Genomic DNA, 21654 nt, shown 5'->3' with positions numbered 1-21654 from the left:
AACAATATATTTATTTTTTCTTAATTTATTTTTGATTTACTAATCGGCCCTGTTAAATTAGGTTTTTTTTTCATTTGTTAGTTTATTTAAGATTTTTTAAATATTTTATACAAATATTCCATGTAATTTCTCAATTAACATTTTAGATGGAATTTAAATTTCATGTTAGCAACTCACATATGTGCATAAATATTTATTTATTGCAACTGATAATAATAAGGGCAGAACAACTGTATTGTGTGCAGTCTGAGGAAATCAGGCACAGTAATGTTTGGGGGGAAAAAATATGTAACTAAAAATACATTTGAATAGGCATTGCCAATAAACTAAAATCACACACATGTGTGTGTGTTTGTGTGTGTGTGTGTGTGTGTGTGTGTGTGTGTGTGTGTGTGTGCGTGCGTGCGTGCGTGCGTGCGTGCGTGCGTGCGTGCGTGCGTGCGTGCGTGCGTGTGTGTGTGTGTGTGTGAGCTTTCTAAACAAGATGTGTAAACTGTGAATAATAATAGTGCGATAAATGTGTTAATGGAGCAATGCACTGCTTGGGGCATGAATAAATAAAGCTGTGTTACTATTTTTGTTTTGCTGCTTGCATTTATGCTATTGTTCTTGTGTTTGTTGACATCTTCAACTATTTGTCATGTGGTAAGATCACAATACTCTTCTTTCTCCGTTCACTTATGAATAATGAAACACATCTGCAAAACGGCTAGTAGCTATACTCTGGCTCATCTATCCTTTAGACACTTATTATTTATCTATGAATGAAACAAAAATTAACGAGAATGCCCTGAAATAAATTCAGAGACACCATACAGTTTGAACATAGAGGCTGTAATCAAACTCCCACAAAAGAGAATTGGAGATTTGATTCCTTTCCTTTTGCACTGTCATTAATAAGACACAGCAGACTCTAAAGGGACATATATATTCTCTAAGCTGAGAATAACTCTGTCTGTGCTTAATTATTAATATATTTAAGTGGGATTATTATTGTTTATATTAATGTCTTTTCCTTACCATTAACATTGATTAGTGAGACTAGATTGGGTAACTACTGGAATGACTAGGTGACTGACTAGAATTGAAAAAAAGGTGCAGCTACATTTAGTGTTATTCTGCAGATTTTCACAGTAATTTCAAAAGCAATCCATGCAATCAGGAATTACCTTCAAAATTCTTAAAACCATAGTTCAGTGTTTAACACATGTTCATAATATGTTGAATCGAGTGAAACCCTCTGTAATTTCTCAATTCCAATTCCATTTCTCAATTCTAACTACATGACCCCCTTTGTCATCTAATATTTTCCCATTGCTATCCACTGTGTTATTCAGTAAAAAGCCAAATAAAGAAATGAGAAAATAAAGACTGTACAATGTTAAAGGGGTGGCAAAACACGATTTCACTTTTCTAACTTTAGCTAGTGTGTGAGCATAAACAACATTTGCAAAGTTACAGCGCTCAAAGTTCAAAGCAAAGGGAGATATTTGCTTTTAAAAAATTTAATTTCTAAGGACTACAGCAAACGGACGGTTTTGGACTACACGACATTCCTCCAGGGTTGCTGACGTCAGCAAATCCCATTATTTACATAAATCCCTCCTTCGAGAATACTTAATAAGCGGGGCGAGCCCATTTTATATTGCTGTTTTGGAGATGAGTTGTGGCAATGCCGTCGAAACGCTGCTGTTATTTTCATCCCGGTTGCAGGTCCACTTTGTTCAGCCTTCCTGGTGACGAGGGAGTTAGGGATCAATGGTTAAAATTAATTTTTAACTCGGTCCCTCATAATTATGACCCAAATCTCACTCTATGTGCTGAACATTTTACGGAGGAAAGCTTTCACAATCTTCGCAAGTTCAATGCATGATTCGCACAACGGCTTGTCCTGAAAGATGGAGCAGTTCCAACTTTAAGAACAGAAGCTGTTGTTTACGGGCCACAACCTGTAAGTATGATTTATTTTTCGTCGATGTGTTTTCCTGTAATAGTTCGTATTGTTAATGTGTAGGTTGTAGCAAGGAAGTAAATAAATGACAACGCTGTTTGGCTCTGCTGGTTTGTTAAATGCTCATTCATACTTAACGTTATCCGACAAACACCTAACGTTACACACTTTTTTTTTATCTCAACAGCGAACTTGGAATTAGTGTAAATTATTCTTTGATTAGAGCTTTTATGTTTATCTACATGCTTGTTTATCTACAGGCATGCTAAACATGGTTCTGTGTTTGATTTGGCAGCCAATGTTTAGTGTTCGTTTTGGGTTAATAGTTCTGTCGACAGATATTTGTCTACAATCGTTCTAAAAATACAAAAGTAACGGTGGCATACAGTCAGAAACGATCACTATAGATCCGCAGTCTTTACTCAAAAAAATCCCTTTGAGAACTGTAGTATAATTTGAACGATTATATGAAATTCTTGTTTATGAAGCTTGTTTTTTTGTAATTCTATAATAATTAGTACAATTAAATAACAGCATATCTAAAAAGTAATGAGAGAACAACAAAAAACAAACCTTTCTGAAACGTTGTTTAACAGCCGTTCTTGAACAGGTTCTGCTCGATCATCTTCACTAACGTTTCCCCGGGTGCGATTGGTTTTATTGACGCCATTGTTTATAATACACCAAAGCACAAAGTACCGGTAAAGGTAAGGGGCGTGACGTTTCCGGAAAACTTACACTAGACGGTTAGCGAATCACAACACACTGGGCCAGCTAACCAATCTGAGCCCATTGCGTAGTTTTGAGGGACTGGCTTCATAAAACCAGGAAACCATCAGACCGTTTTTACAAGGAGGGGAAGAGCAGTGTAGAATAAAGGTAAAATATATGAAAAATAATGCAATTTTTAAAAAACGAACCATGAACATGTTACAGTGCACCCCACAAACACAATGAATCAAGCCTTCGAAAAATGCGTTTTACCACCCCTTTAAGAAAATCCTTAACTAACAATTCAAAAGTTTGGGTTTGGTAAGATTTGTTTTGTTTTTGAAAGTCTCTTGTGCATAACAGGGCTGCATATATTTGATCTAAAGTACAGTAAAAGCAATAATTATGTGAAATATTATTATAATTAATAATATTTTTTTCTATGGTAATACAGTATATTTAAAATAAAAAGCAATTTATTTCTGTGATGTTAAAGCAGAATTTTCAGAAGCATTACGCCAGTCTTCAGTATCACATGATCCTTCAGAAAGTATTCTAATATGCTGATCTGCTGCTTAAGAAACATTTATTATTATTATTATTATCAATGTTGAAAACAGTTGTGCTGCTTAATATTTCTGTGGAAACGATGCTATATTTTTTTCAGAATTATTTGATGAATATAATATGCATTATTTTTAAACAGCATTTATTTGAAATAGACATTTTCTGTAATTAATAAATATAATGTATCCTTGCTGAAGAAAAGTATACATTTCTTTAAAAGAAAATCTTACTGACCCCAAACTTTTAAACGATACAGTGAATATGTCATTCAACACTGAAAAGAATCAGAAGTACAGTAGTTCAGAGTATGTCAATATGGATCTTTCACCCAATAATTGAGCATACAATGTTTTTTTTGATGTTTCTTAGAGTAATTACATCATGAAAACACCATTGAAATCAATTGAAAATCAATTCTCCAGCATGGAGTGAAATTGGTGGGGTGCACTTACTTCAGCCTACAGTATGTAGATTGTTTTAAATCAGTCATTTATGAGGTTGAGTATTTAGGATGCTCCTTTAAGAAGCAGTTGACTATGTAGGCAGTAGGAAGTAAGGCAGATCACCAGGTTTTGGAACAAAGCTGCTTATGTGTCTACAGATAATTGGAGAACACAGAGGATGAGGAAAAACGGATATCAGCTTCTAATTTTCCACTGATGTAAGGTTCTAGTGTCCGGGATAATCAGATTATCTCTACGACAGCTAAGGTCTGGATGCTAAGATCTAGGAACATTAATCTGTCATTAGACCTCTCATCAAGAATCCCAGAGGACTGAAAGGCCAGTTTGCAGAAGAACACTTAAGGAGGAGAGAAACAGAGAAACAGTGTGCTATTGCTCAAGAGTGCAGTCATCCAGCGGTCACTCCACTCATAATTGCAGCGGACTGCAAAAACAATCTGCAATCTATCTGATGTCAACTACAAACTAACAAAGAAAATGTTTATTTTCCAAACTTGTGGCTTATTAAATCATTTCATCCACAAAGGACACCCGCAAAGAACAAAAAAACAACAACAGTATGAATTTCACTTCCAACCTCACACATACTAGGAGATTGAGTGCAGTACGAATGAAAGAGTTTATTTTATAGGTGTCTGGTCTTCCAGTAAAACACATGAACAGAAAGGACTTGGCACACAACTGTGGTGGATCTAAACACAAAATCCATCTTTAACAGCAGATTGATCAATAGGTCTATCATCCTAACAATGCTGAATGCCAGGGAACATGGTCACCATGTGGCACACAGATCACCCTGTCAGCTGAGTGACTGCACAGCATCACATGGCCACCTGGTAGAAGCTACTGTTTAGAGTGCTACAGAGATACGCATTCAACACAATCTGACATAAATAATACAATTACACACAAACAAAGTCAAAGTCTTGGGTTAAACCAGAAAAACGCTACTGTGCTTGGATTCAAACCTGGGGCCGGATTCATAAACATATGGGGGGGGGGGTATACATTTAATTAATAAATTAATAATACGTTTGTAAGAAAGAAAGTACAGTACTTAATTAAAACTCTCTATATTATACTCGACCGGACTGAGTCACAAAACATCCTACAGTCATGTCTGGCAAAAACTTAAGTAAAACAAACAATCATTCGATTAAATTAAAGGCAGTTTGACTTGACATTTTAGGCTTAAGTCAAATACGTATGTTTGTTTGGCCGGAAGCTAGTTATTTTACTTCATAAAGGTTTTAAATAGGAATATTTTTCTTAAAAGAAGAATGAAAGAAGAATGTCATATTCACCTAGGATGACTTGAGGGTGAGTAAATCATGGGCTACTTTTCATTTTTGGGTATCCCTTTAAGGATATTTCATGAATCTTGTTCCTGGTCTAAAACTGTATTCAGTAAAATTAACATAAGTTGTTATGAAATAACCAGAGAGTGCTGAAAAATGTATTGCACATGCCCCAAAAATAACTGGATGTGAGAGTTGAATATTTCAGAGATATTACGCCATTTCTCTGGCTACTCTTGAAAATGAGCTACGCACTGATTGAAGCCTATCAGAGCTCTATTAGAAATGGGAAAATGATGAACCGAGGGGAAGCAAATTGATCTCCGGACAGAAGCCACTCATTTGATACATATACCCTGCTTTTCACCCTGGAATCTGTAGTGGGGGGAGACCTAATTAGAGAGGAGACAGCTGACATTAACACGCACAATTGCTCTTAAAGAACGAATAAGAACTTGCTGTCCCTGAAAAAAAAAAGTACAGTAGTAGTATTTTTAATGAAATATCTGCCTAGCAATATAAGTGTATGTGATTGGGTGGATTGTCTGTTTAGGGATTAGATGTTGCAGAAATATGAATTGATGTCTCTCCCTCTCTCTCTCTCTCTCTCTCTCTCTCTCTCTCTCTCTCTCTCTCTCTCTCTCTCTCTACTAAGGTTAAAGCGCTGTCAGGGAATTGTGCCTGGTGAAGATGTGAACAGGGAGATGAGATATATGGTGAGTATACCATCAGAACACTCCAGAGACTCACCATGACCTCATCTAGCACAAGCCATCAATTCATCCAAATGGAAGCTCTTCTGCACAGTCAGACAGGAATACCATGCTTTGTCATGGTACAACAGCACATTTTTTTGTTCACTCATCATTATTTTTAGACTTGTATCAATGCACAGTTTACATATTATTTCATATTTCATGCATCCTTCTTGGAAACATGGAAAGAAAATACAGTTCAACAGTTTTGGATTGTTTAACGGAATAGTTCAGCCAAATATTATAATTCTGTCATTACTCGCCTTCATGTCGTTCCACACCTGTATGACTATCTTTTCTCTGTGGAACGCAACAAAATATCTCTTTAAATTCTTTCCTTCAAACAATAATGCACGGCTTGAATATAGCACACAAGTTTTATGGACTACACTACCCTATGCTGATTTGTTTTTTCACATTCAATAGAGGAACAGAAATCTGTCAGATTTCATGAAAAATATCTTCATTTGCATTTTGAAGATGAAGGATAGAGAGTGAGTAGGGAGTTTGTAACGACATGAAGGCGAGTAAATGAAGACAGAATTTTCATTTTGAAGTAAACTATCCTTTCAACAAAACCTTCATTTGTGACCACTGTTATTTGTATAAAAACGTTTTTATATACTCCATTAACTAGTCAGCTCTGTGCAGTTCTGCATACTCATAGTATCACAGGAAAACACATTGAACTGAGGAAATATATAAGAGGTCAGTGAAAAGAAAAGCCTTATCTAGATTAAGAACAGAAAAGGTAGCAGCTTAGTCATATTTGCCTCTCCCTCAATAAACTGTATTAAAATTCCCCCTTACTCTACTAAACAATCAAAAGGCAACACACAGCCCCAGCAGACCAGCCTCCTCCATTAGCCTAGTGCAGTATCATGTTGCAATAGCCCTTAGCTAACCACAGGACCATTAGCCTCTATCCGTCTATCTTATCCCTGTCATTGCGAATGCTGCTTACCACTTCAAGGACCAGATGTCTGCTTTATCATTCATTTAAACCAATATATACACTGTCCATACCATCTGAGGACAAAACTAACAGCAAAATGAACGTACAAAGCAGATTTTGTCAAACATACTTACCTTTTTAAAACTACTTTTTTTTAAATAGGGAGCCAATCATCATGAGGAAAAATAAATAAATAAACAAAATAAAAAAAGTATATTATAACACTTGCCTTTTTTTAATCAAACTAATCCATTTATGTATGTTCCAATCCAGTTTTTTTGTTTGATCCAGCACACATTCAGTCCCACTCACAAACTAAAAATGTTTTTACAGTGTGAGATATCTTGCCTAGGGTACTAGAATCACCACCAGATTTTAGGATTCCTACACTAATCATGAGAATGAGACTTGTGTTTGCAACCCTACGGATGTCTTTAATGACCACACATACAGATTCCTGTCAGAGGGGTTTTCCTTAATATTGCTCTTCCAGAACCATCAGAGGCCTTTAACAACAGGATTTCAAAGTAATGGCAGGAAACTGGAGACAAGCCACTATAAGGACCAGCTTCTTCTCCATCTCAACATCTCAATCAAATACGTCTTACATTAGCTTTTCGGACACATTCTAAAGATATTTTATTCATATTTCCTTGCTTTCAGACACACTCACATTCTCTCTCTCCATGATGGATAGCAGACCACCCGCAGATTTTATATATCCTCCAGAACCGCTGGGCTAAATTCAACACTAATAGCTTCATAGGACACTGTGATTAATCATGATATTTTTGGTCTTGGTGAGAGGAAGGAATTAAAACCCCAGACATAAAAGATTATTCATGCTGGTGTATGGAAAGTGAACCAGAGCCCCCTAGATCAGAAATGAAGTGAGCATAACTCACTGCTTAACTGGCAGCACCAACTCTAAACACCCTACAAAAAGAAACATGATAATGCTCAAAGACACATCCACAGATGGAGCCATCCTTTCATTAAACTATACTTACAGTAATAAAATAAATGCTAAATTGTTGCAAAGATGTTGATACATCATTGATACGTCATTGACTCACTGGGAGAATTTAAAAGGAGACTGCAGCTTTGAACTATTTTCAATTGATACAAAAATTACCTATCAAGAAAACTTAGTGAGAAAGACAAGGTAAAAAATAATTTGATCTCTAAAATATATTTAGAGATCACAAGAGAGATTTTCAGAGATCAGTTCAAGAAAAAAACATTATTGAACTATACAACCTTTCTCGGATCTGCTGTGCCATTATTTCCCAAAGCTACCACTTTGTTTCCCATCAGTCTTTTGTTGTGGTATCATCGATTTCAGATTTACCCGCCACTAAACATCTTATTTAAAAAAGCAAACTATTCATACAGATGTCACTCAGATGGACTCTTCCTGTCTAAGCAAACATTTCTTGGTCAAAATAAGAAGCTGACCGGACTTTAACTGCAAATTAATCATATCTTTGTGACACACAGTGTTCAGACAAAAGTTTCTTTCAAGGAATGTCTGTTCACTCGACGTCCGTTCTAATAGCAGCTGCAGTGATACAATGACTTTACCAATCAGCGATTGGTTCTTTTATTTAGCATTCCACCATTTGCGTGTTGCTGTTTCTCCCATTCATAAGTAATAAGAGTGAACCATCTTTGTCTTTGTTTAGACTCAGTGGTGTGTAGCCTAGGTGGCAGGAGTCTATTGATCGTGAATAACTGCAGCAGTGTAGTGCTACTGAGAGAACAGGGTTCAAAGAAGGTCAGCATCACTAGACATTAGAGACAATTGTACAGCATGGTGCTTCATTTGACATTCAGCCGATGATTCGAGAAAAGTAGTACAGATACTGTGCTGAAACTTAAAGAGATGACAGCAGCTAGAAAGCTAGCAGCTTATTTATGACTGTTCATTGTCTTAAAATACTAAGTGGTTTCAGGGACACAATAACTAAGATTGTTAATTCTAGATTTTTTTTGGCTCTTCTTTGCAAACGTTCTTAGATCTGCTTTATTTGAATGAGCTACCACTTTGTTACCCATCAGTCTATTAATGTGGCATCACCAATGTCAGATTTATCTGCCACTAAACACCAAAAAAAAATCAGACTGAACTTTCAGATGTCACTCACATAGTCTCTACCTGTCTAAGTTGGAGATATTAACTGGCTTTAAAGAACAGTTTTCTGTCCTTTGTTGACATATTTCCTTTTGAAAAAGGATTCCCTGAAGATAAAATCCACATCTTCAAAATTTTGCAAATGTTTGGGGCTGGTAAGATTGTTTTTTTTCTTCTTTATGTTTTTGAAAGAAGTGTATGCACACCCAGGCTGCATTTATTTGAAGAAAAATGCAGTCAAAACATTAATATTGTGAAATACTATTAAACTTCTTGCTGACTTTTTTTTTATTTTAAAGCTGAATTCAGCAGTCATTACTAGAGTGTCACATGATCCTTCAGAAATCATTCTATTATGCTGATTCGGTGCTCAAGAAACATTACTAATTATTTCTTAATTTATTTTTGTGGAAACCGTGATAAATCTTTTCTCAGGATTCTTTGATGACGTAAAATAACATAATTATGTCAAATTTTAATCTTTTGTTACGTTATTAATGTCTTTACAGACCGTTTTGATGAATTTGTTAACTAAAAGTATTACTTAATTTAAAAAACAAATCTTACTGACCCCAAACTTTTAAATGGTAGTCTATCTACATGATCTAAGATGATCATCCATCTCTCTCTTTCACAAGGGAAGTCAACAATTTATGTCAGTAATCACGCAAAAAGCTACAGGTATGAGAGTATTAGACTCACATTGTAAAGGATATCAACCCATCCTTCCATAGTGATGCACTGAAAGACGGTGAGCACAGCAAACAGGATGTTGTCAAAGTTTGTTATGCCAAAGTTTGGACCGGTCCAGTATTCCCTACAAACAGTGTCGTTTCCACACGTCCGGGCTGGTTCTTCTAACCCACATGGAAAGTCAGCCGCCTGTTCCCCTGATTGAACAACATTACTGTCAGCAGTAAACTATCTCAGCATTCTTTGCAGAAACTTAATAGTGTATGAGTGATTATAAACACAATAAACTGATACCACAAGCTCCATTAGCATGCTAAAGTTCACATACCGTTATCGATTCTGAAGCAGGTGCGGTGGAACTTGCCCATGTAGAAGTCTAGACCAATGATGGCAAACATGAGAATAGCAAAGAAGAGCAGAAGGCCAATCTGAAGCAGAGGAACCATCGCTTTCATGATGGACTTTAGAACCACTTGGAGACCTTATCACACAGAGAGGAAATACTGTAAGTACTGCAAGTTCTATACAGCAAAAAAAAACAGATAAATGCAAAGGCTAGCAAGATGTGCACCAGTGTATTAACAACAATTTCTCAATTTATCTTGTTATCTAAAAAAAAGAAAGAAAAAAGAAGAGGAAATCAAAAGCTTGCGGTGCATTTTATTTGTAATATGACTTACTTGGAATGCCAGACACCAGTTTGAGTGGCCGCAAGACTCTCACTGCCCTGAGTGTTCGCAAGTCAAAGTCTGGCCCCACTATGGTCAGAATCCTGTTGAGAAAACACCAATAATACAGTTTATGGCAATACAGCCTATCCAATGGTATTTCAAGCATTTTAATACCAGGAACCCCCAAATATAATGATCCACTTGTGAGGAAAACCCTCTTTACAATATAAGGGCAGCAATAATTTTTCATTTTTAAAGATCTACTTATATAATAATGAGATTATAGACAACATTTTGTTTCTAAAAGGAAATAATCGGGTTTATATCAATTTACTTAAGGCAGAGGAAAAAAAATATATTAGCTAGAAAATATTTATATTTATTTATTCATATTCACATAGTTAGAATATTATATAATATAAATTATACAATATTATGAAATATTCACAAAGTTTGTAGCCTAATTAAATAAAATATTTGTAAAGTGTTTGCACTAAATATTTTTTAAATGTAATAAATATTATGTAAATAAATAAATAAAGTAAATATATATTTAACATTTACTTTATTTAAACAAAATAGCCATAATCAACAGAACCAGATAACTGAAGACCTTATCAGACGTGCAACAAAGTCCTGAGTGACCATCTTTGGAATCATGATAGATCACTCCTAAGAGTGTCCTGTACATGTATATTTCACAGAGACATTTAAAATGTATTTCCCCCATGTTGACCTGCCTTCCCTGATGGCAGCTCACAGCTGAATTGTGGGAAAAATCCTCCTCATTCTCTAGGGTACAGCCACACAATCATAGTACTCCTGTCTGATTCTCTCACACAGCGTCTGTGACTAGTGAGAACTCTAACCATTCTCCTTTCTCAGGCTTTCAGATGGTGAAAGGGAGAGGCAAAGACCGTCTGCATTAATATATTAATAGCATTCACTCTATTCTCAGTTCCCTTTCATTCTCTCATATCTTAGAAGTGTGCTCTGCTGTGAGATTTTAGTCTAAAAACACCATACGGAAAAGCCTGACCTCACTGAGAGAGACAGCCCAACAAATTATGGCCCAAAGCACAGCCTGGATTCACAGCTGGTAGGGGGACACGGTGACAGTTAACTAAATGGGTCTGGATGATGCCGAAGGCAGTTGGATGTTTGGTTAAAGACAGGAAGAAAGATGGTGTGGTAACTAATACTTGCAGTCAATAGCTTCAGATATAAAGAGAGACATTTCTGCTCAGTGTATATAACCTCATTTGCACTGTTCAAGATGCACTCCATTTTTTTTTTGTCTCCTCGGGGGAAGAAAATATGAAAAGAAAAGACAGGCTTATGGAATAGTTCACACAAAACTGAAAAATCTTTCATCATCCTCATGTTGTTTTGCAAAATATGTGCAGGCTTTTCTTTTCCGTACATTGAAATCAAACAGTGATCAGGCACTGTCAAGTTTCATAATGACACTATAAATCTATTCAATATGTTCTGTGAGCTACACTATTTTTTTTAAGAATCTCTTATGCTTACCAAAGTGGCTATTATTTTTGATCAGAAATACAGTAGAAATAGTAACATTGGGAAATATTATTACAATTATGATAACTTTTTTCCTATTTTTATATACATTTTAATTTGTAATTTATTTCTGTGATAGAAAATCTGCATTTTCAATAGCTATTACTCAAGTCTTTAGTGTAATTCATTTTTCAGTAATTATTCTCGATGCATTTCTTATTATTATCAATAATAGGAACCAGTGACATTTTTGTGGAAACAAAATGCTTTCCTTTTTCAGGATTCTTTTGATGAAAGTTTCATCAGGACAGCATTTATTGGAAATATATATTTTTTGTAACAATATAAAAGTATTTACTGTCAGTTGTTATCAATTTAATTCAAATAAAAGTATGAATTAAAAGAACAAGCCTAACCACAAACTTTTGAAGAGTAGTGTATATTGATAAATTATGTGAGGAACAGATGATGAAAGTCTGTTTCTCTATATTCAAAGTTGGAGAGTCATAAGTAATTATGAAACATGCAAAAATCAATAGCATTTGGCACTTTTACACAACGTATTTGAATGTATGTAAACATGAATGATTGAATAAATACATATTAGTGAATAACAAAGAGATAGTCCAACTAAAAATGAAAATTCTGTCATTATATCCTCACCCTCAATTTGTTCTAAACCTACATGAAACTCTTTCTTCTGTTTGAACATAAAGAAAGATATTATAAAGAATGTTGGTATAAACAGTTGATGGTCCCCACTGACTTCCATAATACAGAAAAGAATACTATGGAAACCAGTGGGGGTTAGAAACTGATTGGTTAACAACATTCTTCAAAATATCTTCCTTTATGTTCTTTATGTTCAACAGAAGAAACAGACTACATGCTTTTGTTGTATAAACAGCGCAGTTGGGAAATTGTCCAATACATCTACTTTTGTGTTCCACCAAAGAAAGTAAGTCATATGAGAACCAGATTGGAGTACTAACTTTGACTGCTTAACAGACTACAGTTAACTCCCACATATATCAGATCAAACCTCAAAGCAGAAAGATGCATCTCTGCTCTCACATCTTCGAGTGTCTTTTTTCTTCTTCTCAGCCAAGAAGTCTGACTAAACACAGTAGTGAAAAATGCTGGCTTTTATATACAGCATAGTATCAATTCGCCTCAATGTTTTCCCTGCAATTCTGTTGATTTACTAGCTGTCTCACTAGGCCCTGAACGAACCTGAGGATGGCTCAACCTGTATCAACACTGAGACATGAGAACGCTCTAGACATCCACCAGGGAAATCCAACACTCAGGCAAACACGGTCCTTTGAAAAATAATACTCTGCTAAAGTAAAGCACTGCACACTGCCCTTTAAGAGCTCTGGGAGTGTAGAACATGGTAGAACTTGCTTAGCTGCTTGAATAAAAGACTCAGTATTTATTTACTACCCATCAAAATGAGGTGACAAGCAAACATGATCTAATTTCTGATAGTTTGCTAGGTTAACCTGGGCTATTCGAGGAAGGTAGACGAGCGTGGAGGCTCATGTGTGCCGACCGGGAACACGGCGGTAAGGATGCCATTAGTTAATGCCAGATCCCTTGCCAACATTTATTTTAAATTAATTTTTTGCTTTGAACAAATTGGACTTTTTATTCATTGTTGAAACTTGGCTGAATGCTACTGACCTCACCCCTATTATTGAAGCAACTCCATCTGCCTGTGATTTTATTAGTTCTCCCAGAATTTTGGTCGGGGTGGGGGCCTTTCCATTGTTTTTAATAAATGTTATAAATGCCGTTTATTGCCGTCCATGAACTATCAGAGTTTTGAATCTCAAGTGATGATGATGGACTTTAAGAAACCTGTGTGTATCGGCCACCTAAATATCACAAAGACTTTTTTGGGGACTTTTCGGACTTCCTTTCTTATGTTATTCCGCTGGCTGATTCAATCCTAATTGTTGGAGATTTTAATATACATGTCTGTTGTCCAGGTAAAGCCATGGTAGGAGAGTTTTTAGAAATGTTGGACTCTTTTAACCTGACTCAATCTGTGATGTGTATTACTCATGAGCATGGCCATTCTCTTGATCTCGTTTTGTCACTAGGAGTCTCCATCTGTAATCTTGATGAACAGCTTTTAAGATCATTATCCTGTGGTATTTAAAGTGAGTCTTCCAAGTGTTTGTCGATCCTCCTCATTGAATGTTGTATACTGCCGTGCAATTTCACCATCTACAACATCAGAATTTTTAAATACCTATGTTGCGGCTTCATCAACTTCTTGGATTGAGTCTGCTCCGCCTTCTGCTGATCCCGAGGAGTTCGTTTTAACGTTTAACTCTGTTTGTACAAACATCATAGATTCTATTGCCCTATATAATATCAAGTGAAAAAAGCAAAGACGCAACCTTGGTTTACTGAACAGACTCGTGCTCTAAGAAAAGCAGAAAGGAGATGGCAAAAGGATATGTTACACATTTGTGACCCGTCACAGAAACCAGGGACACAAGTCGGCAGCACAACTTTCGAGCAAAATGAGAAAGAAGAGTTTTTTTTTCAAAATTGGTGATTTTCAATTTTTTGGAGAATCTGTTAATTGAAATCACGAAGAAGCCTCTCCATCTTTGAGATAGCAGTATTGGTATATTTAAAAGCTTACATTTTGAGGTTGAAATCGGCTTGTTTTCGGAGATTCTAGCATGCAGTAGGGGCGTGGCGTGTCATTGTCTGTGTGTATTTCCATACTGAATAACCCGGCGCTTTTGCCCCCGCCCTCCAAGTCAACCACATGGCTACTTATTATGCTGTGCTCTGGCCAGCTCTCTCTGATATCAAAATTCAATGAAGATGGATGCCGCAAAGATTGTCGCAGACGAGATGAACCGTCTGGCAGTTTCGCCGCACTTCGTGGGCTCGGGAAACTGAACCGGAGGTATGGGCGCAGCGCGCTCGCCCTCAGTGCTTCAATACGGCGGCTCGGCTCGCTGACAGCGGTGGCTGGCTGTTTCATATGTGACGGAGAATCGAAATAGAGGATGCAGTTAAGACCTTTGCTGCTGCGATGAAGGCCTGCCGTGCGTGTTTCTGAAATGTAAGTTAAGCTTCATTTGCTCTTTAGTCGTTATTTAAGATGCTGAACCTGCTGATGATATAATGTGCTTGCGGACATTTCATTTGTGTGTGTATACGCACATAAGAAAGTGGTGTAAAGAGATTTGCAACAGTAATTTGAGGAGGTGAAATGTGATTATTTGGAAAATTGCAGAAATGACTACTTAAAGAAAAATGCCAGCAGGCATTTGCCTCCTACATAAACTTTAATATTGTTGACATTTTGGGCACACGAGCGTTGCGTACTATTTGCGCTATAGATATGTAGGCCTATGGCTTATTGGTCTTTGTTTGTTGTTGTTGGTTTTGCGTTATATGTATATGGCATATTGGTCTTTGTGTGTTGTTGCTGGTTTTGCGTTATACTGTATGTATATGGCATATTGGCCTTTGTGTGTTGTTGCTGGTTTTGCGTTATATGCAGGCTATATGGCATATTGGTCTTTGTGTGTTGTTGCTGGTTTTGCGTTATATGTATATGGCATATTGGTCTTTATGTGTTGTTGCTGGTTTCGCGTTATATGCAGGCTATATGGCATTATTGGTCTTTGTGTGTTGTTGCTGGTACGTTGCAAATAGAGGGGCAGCACAATTGTTTTTCGCCTAGTGCGGCAGAAGTGAACTCATTCGAAGTGTAAAAAAAGCTGTAAAGCACATGGAGGAGCTTTACAGGGGGTATGGCTTATCTAAATGAGATGTAAATGAGCCCTATTGTCACCCCCAGCAGCAGAGACAGGTGAGAACTGCACAATCTTTAGCTCGTTTTCTCCTCTTTGAGCTTTTTTAAGTGCCTACTTTAAAATGGCCACAACTTCTCCAAATATTATCAGATTTCCACATGTTACACATCGTTGGAAAGCTTGGATATTACACTCTCAGAATCTATGAATAACTCAAAATGCCCCAGAACCGACTTGTGTCCCTAGTTTCCGTGACTGGTCACATTTCCTTACAAATTTTAAGGAACAGTTTGACTAAATATCAAAATACTGTAAAAAACTATAGAGTAATTTATTTCTCCAATATGATCGCTAATAACCCCCCACGTGAATTATTTGCTGTCATTAATTGACATCTTTGCACCAGTATGAAATGTAACTTGACTCCTTTTCTGATAACATGTGATTTATTTGTGTTATTTGTAAGTTTTTTATTGCGAAAGTTAATGGCATTAGAGCTATTTTTTCTACTTTGGTGTCAAACCCAGGTTTAATAGATGTAACTGGATTGTGTTTTAGTCAGTTTGAACCTGTATCACTCTCTGATATCAAGGACATTATTCTTCACTTTAAAGCGTTCATCTGGCCCCAACGATGCCATCCCGTTGTGCATTTTTAAGGATGGTGTGGATGTTGTTAGCCCAAGCATTTTATCCATTATTAATTGTAGCCTCCAGAACGGGGTTGTGCCAGTATGTTTTCAGCAAGCTATCATTGAACCTTTTTTTTTTTTTTAAACAATCCGTATGGATCCGTATGATTTAAAAAATGATCGACCAACATCGAAATTACCCAGCCTAGCCAAGATATTATAAAAAGTTGTATTCGGACAACTAAATATTTTTCTAACCAATAATAATATCTTGGATAAATTCAAATCTGGCTTCAGGTGTGGGCATAGTACAGAGTCAGCACTTTTAAGGGTTGTACATGACCTCTTGCTATTTGGCAATGCTGGTAATCATGCAGCTTTAATTCTTTTAGATCTATCTGCAGCTTTTGATACCATTGATCATTCCATCCTACTGAACCGCCAAACTCAGTTTATTGGTATTCAGGGAACTGTTTTTAAATGGTTTTCCTCTTACTTGGAGCAAATATCTTTTACAGTTAAGCTTGGGAATTATTTTTCCTCTCCTGCATCTATTGACTGTGGGGTCCCTCAAGGATCCATTTTGGGTCCAGTCTTGTTTTCAATGTATATGCTCCCCTTGGGAATGATTTTTAAAAACACTCAAATTTATGTATCTTTGAGGCCAAATAGGGACGACTCAGGGGGAACACTTCTTAAATGTATGGAGGAAGTAAAAATGTGGATGGCCGATAATCTTGTGTAATTAAATGAACAGAAAACAGAAATTATCATCTTTGGTCGTACAGTTTGTAATAAGACCGTAAATGATAACTTAGGACCTTCGGGCAGCTACCTACAGGGTCAAGTAAAAAAACTTGGGAGTAATTTTTGATTCCTCGCTGAAGTTTAATAAACAGATAAAAACAGTGGTTCGGAACTGCTTTTTTTATCTCAGGACAATAGCCAAATTAAAATTGATTCTCTCAGCATGTGATTTGGAAAAAGTAATTCATGCTTTTATCTTCTCACGATTAGATTACTGCAGTGGCAGGCCATGCATTTCACACCTAGGCCTTCAGTGGTTTCCAACCTGAATTAATAACTTTTAATAGTGTAGCAGCACACAGACTCTCTATAATTGTTGTGAAACTGTTGTTTGTTATGTTGTTATGTTGCACCGGCAGTTATTGGGTTAATGCAGTGAGTTGGGAAAAGGCCGGTAGAGAGAAACGAGTGAGTGAGTTCGGCTTGTGCTTGCGTCCCGATTATAAGTTCAGAAGCGGAGCCTCCCCTGTCTTGTCGTTCAAGGGTTACAGTCCCTTGTCAGACGTTACAATAGTATTAATGTTTGAAAAAAAAATAATGAAGTTTCGATCATACATTTTCAAGAAAACTTAAGAAGAAAATAAGATTCACCATGGGATAAACGGGAGCAAAAAAGCATTATACTCACCAAAACTACGGATTATTTTTTACACAAAATCCATCCTAATTTCTTTCCTCAAAAAGACTTAAATTACTCAGTTGTACAGGTTATCTGTGCGTTTCAGTCCCAACAACCTTTCCCATACAAAAATGTATTATATCCCCATATATGTACTTATATTTTAAATAGCATGACATACATCTATACATACAACACAATATATGCCTGCAACATATATGAACATTTATGTCCAAACATGTGAACAAAATATTTGAGTTCATCCAATATGATACCATATATCTGCATATATTACAGTATAGAATTGGTTTCTTGCATATATGGACAACATTAAGTATAAATATGTGACATACATATTTGTTTCCCACATATTTAATAAATGTATGTAAACATACATGCATGTGACACTGATGCATTGAAATAAGTACATATATGCATATATACATATATGCGTCTTACATTTATTTAACATGTATGTGCATTTACGGGAAAATATATGGCACTTACATGAAAACGGCCACTTTTGCTATATTTTGAAAAGTTTCATATATGTCTATGTGTTTTATATGTATGAATTTTGCATATAGTCTCATATAGGCAGCAGACATACATGGGCACTGACATTATATATGTAATTTACTTATATTGACATATATTACATGTCTGTATGGGTTTTTATCGCCATCGAGGCTAATGCTGAAAGTCGAGTCTGTCCCGTCTCCCTGGCATTATTTTTACTTGGCTTTAGGGCAGAGAGTGTCCGCTCGACAGAAGCACTGGACACAGGGACAGTCACCGCAACACATGACGATGTGTACAGCTGACCCATGCTCTCACACAAAGTTTTGAACAAAATCAATGAGATCAGCGGGACTTTTGCCTTCAAAATCAGACCTGGCATACATTACAGTCAGTCAGTTCTGTTTTTACCCGGACAGATCGAGCAGTGATCCGTGACTCTGCGTTAAGCTGGATAAGGCTGAATGAGGGATTTTTTCCAGTAGGTTTGAACCTGCTGGGGGTCGAGGAGGGAAAGAAATATTAATTTGTAGGTTGAAAAACAATTAAATCTCCAGGAATATATTTTAGTTTATGCAGTTCGCTACAGATGTGGTTTGCTAGCTTTGACTACCAGTAAAAGTATGCGCTCTGACCATCCAATCAAATCATGTGAAAATGCAGACGTTATTGTACGCCTGCTAGATGGCCCCAGTGCAATCAAAGTTAAATCTGACTGGCTGATTAAATCTGACTGATTATCTGATTGGTTAAAGCAACAGTTTCATTGCCATTCATTGTAAGCTACCAGCGCCGCACTGTCGATTCTGAGGGCCTCAAGGCAGATTTCTTTGGCCATGGCAACACATGATGGCAGAAATATAATTGGATAAAAGCTCTAACATAAACATGCACTACTGGAAGCAGCGCAACAAGAGAAAAGCTATGAAATTAAGAGAAAGGGCTATTGGGAATAATTAATCCTCATTCATGGAAAAAATATATTAAAGTCAATGATTCTGATAGTGTTTAGGCCAGCAGAGAAGGCTTTTCTGGCCCTGACGACCCACCACTGGATTACAGCAATTCCATTTACCTTGGGACTTGTCCTTTGCATTTCGCACGTCTCCAGTTAGTTCAAATGCTGCTGTAAGATTTCTTATGAATGCAAAGAAGACAGATCATATCACTCCTTTTTTATCCTCATTGGGCTGGTTACCAGTACAATATAGGATTCATTACAAGGTTTTACTATATCTTTTTAAAGCAGTTTATGGTATAGCTACAGAATACTTGGAGGAGCTTTTTAAGCCTTATAAGGCAAATATATCACTAAGATCCTCAAATAAGCTCCTGTTAACTATTCCACGAGTATGTCTTAAATTCAAGGGTGATCGTGCTTTCACTGTTGGTGGTCCGAGATTATGGAACGACCTACCCTTTTTTTTTAGATCTTCACCAACATTAAATGTTTTTAAATTTCGTCTAAAGTCTCACTTGCATTTTAAGTCACTCTATTAAATCTTTTTTTTTTCTTTTGTTTTGTTGAGCTGTTTTGATTTAGATCATTTGTAATGTACAGCACTTTGGAGCTACTGCGTATCCTGGAAGGTGCTTTATAAATAAATAAATAAAAATACACCGTTTGCCTTTGGCCTCATTTGTGTTTTAAAAAGTTTATTACTTTCTTTATTTTTCAGCTAGAGATCTCTAAGAACTAGACGTGTCAATCAGACCTTGTTGCTCAAATCTTGAGCAAGGTCAAATCATTATACGAGCTGCACCCAAAACACATTAAAGATTCATACACTGCCTTTAGGGCAGTGATCAATCTTCAGAATATATGAGAGGCTACTGCACTAATTATAAGCTGAAGGATGTCACCTAGATGGTACTACATACTATTTTAAAGTTAGTGCTGTATCTCCATTACTTCAGTGGATTTTACATGGTCTGACACTCTGCCCAACATTAGGCAGTGTGCAGACAGAGAGCCACACAAACAGAGAAGCTGTGCAAATACAAGAGCCTGCCAGAGAATTAAACAAAGACCATCTCAATGTACTAAAGGTAAACAACACCTACAGTAAAATAAACAATTGACAAGACATACATCTGAACCTTTAGAGCTGTTTCTTCAACTATGGGTACCTTTGTACTGTGAGACCTACCCTAACAGAGTTCCAATTGCATCATTTGTCTAACAATCTTCAATTAGTGTAATTCTAATGCAATGTATAATTCTGCCACATTTCTGAATGTTATGAATAATTCAACCAAAGCGTAATCTCCATCACATCACAAATTGTATGGCTTATGTGAGCTTAATAGCATTCTGTGATGGAAGTGACGCTGATTCTTGCTATGGCTAATTTCTGATAGTATGTTTTGTATTCTAAATGCACACAAATTATTTTACCTTGATTTTTCTTGTTTTCTTTACATCATTTTTAAGTTATTTACTGATAATGTTGTCTCAAAACAACCAACTAACTAGTAAACTAACTGGAAAAAATATTAGGGAGAAAATTGTTGTGTTGGAAATGACAGAACAAGTGAGGTCATAATGAGTCAAATAAAACAGGTGTAATTTTGGTGAAATACTGGTTTATTTTACTTTACCAGAGTTAGTGTATTTATTGTAGATTATCATGTTTAGAAAAATGTCAAGTCTCAGTCTAGTACGAGGGCAAAACAATAAAATATATACATAAAAGGAATTTAAAAGAAGCAAAAATAGTAAAAATAAAATAAAATTAATAAAGAAAAGAAGAAGGTGGAAGCATGATAAAAAGTTTCCATGACACTTTTAATGTGATCATAATATTAAGAAAACTAAATGTTGGGAAATAAAATATGTACCCAAAGTTGAATAAAAACTTTAGAATGCTAAAAAAAGAGGGAAATTGTGAGTGACTAACTGATTGACTGAAATATTTTTTTCTTTGGGAAGAAATAACATTAGCACTACTAATTCTCCTTACACAAATATCACCTACAACCTTTAATATTTTGCAATTGATCTAATGCATTTGACTGCACAGTTTTAGAAAATTGCCGTGCATGCTTTATAATTCACCAGGCTTCATAAAGGAATAAATAATGCATTTGCTCAGTGCTACTTCACCGCAATCAGCATAAACTGATGAAATGGAGGTGTCTGCTATAGAGGTGAGAGATAATTTTTCAATTTTGTGACAATTTTTGAGAGCAGTACAGAACAAACACTTACTGTATATATCTGTGTTTTTCATTGAGCTGTTGTACATAGTCTGTAGCTGGGATGTATTATTCCCTTCTCATACAAATTATGAAGTCATATGAGGGAGACGGGGCACGGAAAAACAATGCTTATGAAGAATGCTTATGAAGAAATTATTATAAAGATGGAAATTTAGAATGAAATGATTGTAATAATAGAAAAAGAGTTTTCATTTGTTGAATGCTGATCTGAGAGCTATTTGTTCATGCCACTGAATGTCTCTCTGTAATGCAATATGAAATCTCTCTAATTCTCTTTGGTCGGACAGAGATGCAAGCGGACCTCTCAGCATCACAACAATAATAAAAACATATGGCACATCT

The 21654-nt window shown here is 36.2% G+C and overlaps 1 protein-coding gene across 1 annotated transcript in view; it reads right to left on the bottom strand.

Moving 5' to 3' along the window:
- cacna1ba (calcium channel, voltage-dependent, N type, alpha 1B subunit, a) overlaps positions 1-21654 on the bottom strand; it is a 137017-nt gene that overhangs the window by 93476 nt on the left and 21887 nt on the right. Inside the window, exons 4-6 of the mRNA XM_077240844.1 lie at positions 10209-10300; positions 9857-10009; positions 9538-9725 (exon numbers count right to left, since the gene is read on the bottom strand). Coding sequence (XP_077096959.1) covers positions 9538-9725; positions 9857-10009; positions 10209-10300 — 433 coding nt within the window. The remainder of the gene's footprint in view (positions 1-9537; positions 9726-9856; positions 10010-10208; positions 10301-21654) is intronic.

This window comes from Siphateles boraxobius, unplaced genomic scaffold (assembly GCF_051911475.1).
Source record: "Siphateles boraxobius isolate OS27281-9 unplaced genomic scaffold, OSU_SipBor_1 24, whole genome shotgun sequence".
Lineage (NCBI taxonomy): Eukaryota > Metazoa > Chordata > Actinopteri > Cypriniformes > Leuciscidae > Siphateles > Siphateles boraxobius.
The sequence above is the reverse complement of the archived record's forward strand: the minus strand, read 5'-3'. Positions and strand labels throughout refer to the sequence as shown.